Source organism: Sinocyclocheilus anshuiensis, unplaced genomic scaffold (genome assembly GCF_001515605.1).
Source record: "Sinocyclocheilus anshuiensis isolate Anshui unplaced genomic scaffold, SAMN03320099.WGS_v1.1 scaffold1075, whole genome shotgun sequence".
Taxonomy (NCBI): Eukaryota; Metazoa; Chordata; class Actinopteri; order Cypriniformes; family Cyprinidae; genus Sinocyclocheilus; species Sinocyclocheilus anshuiensis.
This window is the reverse complement of record NW_015544163.1, coordinates 2,296,745-2,302,436: the sequence shown is the minus strand read 5'-3', so window position 1 is coordinate 2,302,436 and position 5,692 is coordinate 2,296,745. Positions and strand designations below refer to the sequence as shown.

The 5,692-nt window shown below is 37.0% G+C and overlaps 1 protein-coding gene across 1 annotated transcript in view; it reads left to right on the top strand.

Annotated features, from left to right (window-relative positions):
- The window catches only part of LOC107695719 (nuclear factor 1 X-type-like), a 28,865-nt gene that overhangs the window by 10,592 nt on the left and 12,581 nt on the right, over positions 1–5,692 (top strand). Inside the window, exon 5 of the mRNA XM_016495745.1 lies at positions 4,535–4,751. Coding sequence (XP_016351231.1) covers positions 4,535–4,751 — 217 coding nt within the window. The remainder of the gene's footprint in view (positions 1–4,534; positions 4,752–5,692) is intronic.

The following is a 5,692-nucleotide window of genomic DNA, read 5'->3' as shown; positions in this document are numbered from 1 at the left end:
ATATATATATATGTGTGTGTGTGTGTGTGTGTGTGATTAAAAATCATATTAAAACCTTAAAACCTTTTTGTTTGTTGCTGTAGATTGTCTTCTTTACAGCAAGTAACGTTTGTTTAGCTCTCCCACAGTAACTCCACACAGATACCGTAGTAATGATTTATTGTGCGGTTTGTTTGTTTAAAACAAAATTAATTCTCAGTGATCTTGTGTAAATATCACACTTTGTTGGATTGCACAACACTCATTTTTTTCAGCAGACAGTGTTGCTTTTAAATTTGCCAATCCTTGCACTTTGAAGTACACTAAGAAGTTTTGTTCACACCACAGTTTTCCCCCCATTTATCTATAATTTGCGATTAATTTGTCAAAAATATCTATTTTTTTCTTTCTCAGACTTTTGAAAGTAACATTTTTGGCATTTAACTCTTTCAGGGAGGCAGATATTTGTTCAAACGTGACATTAGCATAATTAGCAGATTTGTGGCTCTTTACCATCTTAAATTGGGTTTTTAAATCACCACGTAGGATAATTGTTTCCCCCAAAACTAGCCACAGGATTTGATGGTAAACTCCTTTTCCTTTCCTTCCCGAGTCCTGACATGTTTGGCCGTGTTTCTGGGTCACTGTGTGAGCCCGGTGTACAGTGGTGTGATAAAGTGTGTGACAAACATGCAAAAAAATAAGAAATCAGGAAGGGGGCCAACACTTTTTCACACCACTGTATATTCAGCCCTCGCGTTACTGCCAAACTCAGGACAGCTGAAGTTAGCAGCCCTGCAGCCTCAGTTTGACATTTATAGGATCAGGACGACACATTAATGCGGCGTTATATATGAGAAGACCAAACCATCGCATACTTTCTGCTTTCATTTCCCTCATCATTCTCACATCACGCTTCCCGCCTGTCCTCCTGTTTTTGGCATGAGCGTTCGGACCTGCCGCTGGAACAGAAGCGCTTGTGTTTGACTTTTTCCCTCGGCGCTGAAAAGTCAAGTGAAATGATTTGGTTCCCCAGGTGAAGTTTAAGAGTGTCTATATGTCAGAGTCTGTACACAGCTAGCATTTACGTTTATTTTCTCATTTGCATTTGGTTTGTGAAGACGTGTCATCCTGTTCGGTTGGCATTAGTAATGCGGTCGCTCGAGTATGTTGAAATTTGGAGTCAATCTGAACACACATTCACATAAACCAGACAAGTTATTAAACTAAATGTGTTTACTCTATGATGTTCGGTTTTAGCAGACTTTATTTAGTTTGTTTTGCTCAAGTGTTTGTATAGTATGTTTTTTTTATTGGCTTGTGATCTGTAAACTGATCAACTTTGCTGACTAGTAGAAACTTGTTAAAGAGATGTAGCAAAATCATCTGGAAATGAAGAGATTTTTCTTTATTCTTGCTTTTATATTTAAATTGCAGATTGTGATCTGTTTTTCACCTCTTAACTAATGGCAGAAATATTTTGTTGTGTATTTGAAGACATTTTATTTTATTTTTTTTAATGCTTTTGGACTTTTTTTTTTTTTTAAATAAGTAGTGGAGGACCAGTAGGTTTTTTTTTATATGCTAATGCTATATCTATTAAGCTACCCATTAATAATCTATTAAGGCTACTAATAATCTGTTAAGGTTACCCATGATTGTAATAATACTTGTATTTGTATGTTTTTGTTGTTGTTAAAGTAAGTGGGATGCACATAAAATGCTAACAATATTAAAATTATAAAACATTTTAAACTACTGTATATATAGATATTGCGATTTTGGAAGAGAAACAAGGGAATTTAGCACTAACATAAGACACATTAATCAATTTATACACTACCTTTCAAAGGTTTGTGGTCAGTAAGATTGAAGAATTAATACTTTTAAATACTTTTAAACAGCAAGATTCAATTAAATTGATCAAAAGTGACACTAAATACATTTATAATGTTGTTGAAAAAATCTATTCCAAATGCAGTTTTTAATATATATTTTCTATTTTGTTTCCACAAAAATATTAAGCAGCAAATCTGTTTTCAGCATTGATAATAATAAGAAATGTTTCTTGAGCATCAAATCAGCATATTTGAATGATTTCTGAAGGATCATGTGACACTGAAGACCGGAGTAATGCTGAAAATTCAGCTTTGCATCACAGAAATAAATTGCATCTTAAAATATATTAAAATAGAAAAGTTATTTTATATTATAAAAATATTTGACAATATTACTGTTTTACTGTATCAAATAAATGCAGCCTTGGTGAGCATAAGAGACATTATGAACATTGAAAATTGCACTGACCCCAAACGATTTGGAGGTAGTGTATGTATTGATATATCACTAGTAGTTTTTTTTTTTTTTTTCCTTTAGTGTCCTTGAAAACGTCACTGTAAAAACAGAGAAATAGAGGCAAAATCCTGACATTCATGCTTTGACACTGTGCTCTTTCGTTTGAGATTTGGTGATTTGAAAGTGACAGACAGACAGACTGACATGAGTTATTATGGGATCTGCTGTCGTGGCATCTATTTTCCCACTTACAGCTGCATAGAGACTATGGCTGCACGATATATCATTTCAGCATCTATATCGCGATGTGCGCATCCACGATAGTCACATTGCAGGATGTGCGATGTTTAGTATAGGCTACTGATCTTTATACTGATTGTTTTCTTTGCTCACACACAGACACGGTGTCTACACCGGACATGACAGCTGTACAGAGATACCCATTTTAAATAAATTTAGTAGAAGAGCTACTGCACGTGATTTTCAGTGCTGGAAATCTGTTTATCCTTTGACACTCCCGCGTTGTCGTGGAGAGCGCAAGTCACGGTTGCTTAGCAACGGCAGACGCCATGAAAGCGCAAGCTCCCGAGCGCTTTGGAAAGAAGGAGAAAGCGGCGTGGCTGGCGTTTTCCACGCGTTTTTAGGCGCAACATATGAACGGCCCCAAAGTCTGTTTGTACTGGACGCGACAAAGCGACCGTTGCCCATCATTTGAACTTTGTGTCAGTACGTCATAAATAGAATGAGGCATCAGTTTACTGGACTGTTACCCATCATTTGAACTTTGTGTCAGTACGTCATAAATAGAATGAGGCATCAGTTTACTGTCAGGGATTTGTCGTGTCGTGCGCAGTCCAGTGTAGTCTGTCACACAGCATCACTGATTATAATGGGTTCTATGGTTTTTTGCGTGCCGCGCCGCTTGCGTCCAGTGTAGACACGGTGAGAGCCACGCAGATGCACGTGAACACTGAATTCCGTTCACTTCTGCGTCTATTTGTGCCTGAAATACTGTGCTCTGCAAGTATCCTTGTAAACACAGATGCTTATGGCTTAGGTGAAGGTAAACAATTGAGAAAGAAAATGGATGTGTAACAGTATATTGGTTCACAGCAGTTTAATGTTCCTGTTGCTTTCTCTGTCATGAACGTTAATCAAACAACAAAACACAAAGAAAAATCACTTTTGTAGCTTTAACACAGATTTATTGTGAAAACTATGCAGTGTTATTTTACATTTGATTATTCAATTTTCTGTACCTGGATACTGTTAGACTTACCTGAAAAATATAAAGCACTTCTTATTTCATTTGTATCTTTGTTCTGTTATTTATCTATGCTTGTATTTCCTATGCTGATTTACTCGCCTATAAAAATCACCCCAATCATTGATTTTTTTTTTTTTTTCAAATAGAGCTATTGAAGTCATCTGATTTTTTTATATCGCAATATATATCGCAGAAAAAACAAATATCGCAATGTGAGCTTTTTCCAATATCATGCAGCCCTAATAGAGACCCTTCCCGGCCCTGTCCCGACCCCTATCCCACTCTTTCCTGCACTCCACTGCTTCAAAGCAAAGCTCGCACCCTGGACCTGTCAGCACTGCAAAAACACAGTTCTTAAGCAGTTTCACCTTGTTTTCCAGTATAATTATATTAACATCCTTAAAACAAGATGCATTTACTTGAGTCAAAATCTTATTTACACTGAAAAAAATGTTTCATTCTATCTAAGGGCAAGTTATTTATTTTTCATTGACTCCAGTTAAAAAATATAGATGTGAATCATTACCCTAAATTTTTTTAATTGGATGAATGAAACATTTTTTTTAGTGTGCATTTAGTGAAGTTTATACTTAATATATATTTTTTGCATTCTTAAGATAAAGCAATTTGACATTGGGGTTAAAAAAATACATTTATTTTTCTTTTTATTTAACTGTATTTTTCTACCTCATTGGCAAATACTTTTTTATCTTGTTAAAGATGTTTTTACTGGAAAATGGGACAAAATACTGATTAATAATGATTTTTTTGCAGCGTGATTGGCTTTTCTATACTTCACAGCAAACAAAAAACCCTAGCAGTATCTTATCTGTAGATTAAAAGATAATTTTTAGTATTATCAGCAAATTTGTCGTATTTTAGAAGCTGAGATGGATAAGATAATTTTTTTTAGATGAAGATCAAGAAGCAAAAACCCTGTTTGATTAAATCCACATCTCTGTTCTGCCATTTTGTTGATCCCAATTTTACCAGGACTCTCGTCGACTGGTTCTCTTAAGAAGTCGGGGAAATTCGATTTCAGCGCTCTGTCCGGCCATACGAGGTCTGCACGCATGCCGTTCACCCATCACCCGCTGCCCATGCTGGCAGGTGTAAGACCAGGTGAGATCTCAGAGCCCCCCCACCCCACCTCCCACATCCTTCCCCTTCCTGTTCTGCTCCCTCATGCCCCCTGGTGGGTTCAGATGTGGTGACGTTCGGGGACAGGCAAGGTCGTGTTTACGCCACGGTCGGGTCGGGTGAAGGCGTTCGCCATTCGACCCCCCCCACCCCTTTCTCCTCTGTACCGAGGCTGATTTGTCTTTTTTGTCTGTCTGTCTGTCACTGTGATTGGTTGGTGATTGGTCTCTCCATTTCCCGACTTCATTCTCCCTCCGCTAGAGGCGTCGTTTCACTGCCCAGATGCACGTAAGCTTGTAAGATGTTGTTTTAAATGCTGTGCAGCAGTGATCAAAGTACATGTCCACTCTCCTTTAATGCAAGACTCACAGGATTAGAAAACTGCATTTTCAAAGATGTTCTGAAGTATTTTATCATCTATTATCAATTAAGATGGAAAAGAAGGAACAAATTATAAATGTGCCAAAATTAGATTTGTAGATGTACTTTTTTTGTAGATGGTTTTGTAGATGAATACATACTAATTTACCCATTATTAATTCTTTCTTTTCAGAGAGCTATTTAAAACTTACAAAACTATGATAACCAGCTCCACTGACAGACAAACAGATGGATGGATGGATGAACGACAGACAGTGATAAATAGACATAGAAGATATAGATATATAGATAGATAGACGGACGGACGGATGGACAGATGGGTGGATGGAGGGACAGAGGGATAGATAGATAGATAGATAGATAGATAGATAGATAGATAGATAGATAGATAGATGGACAGAGGGATAGATAGATAGATAGATAGATAGATAGATAGATAGATAGATAGATAGATGGATGGATGGACAGAGGGATAGACATACAGATAGATAGATAGATAGATAGATGGACGGACGGACGGATGGATGGATGGACAGAGGGATAGATAGACAGATGGGTGGATGGATAGATAGATGGATGGATGGATGGAAAGAGGGATAGATAGATAGATAGATAGATAGATAGACAGAC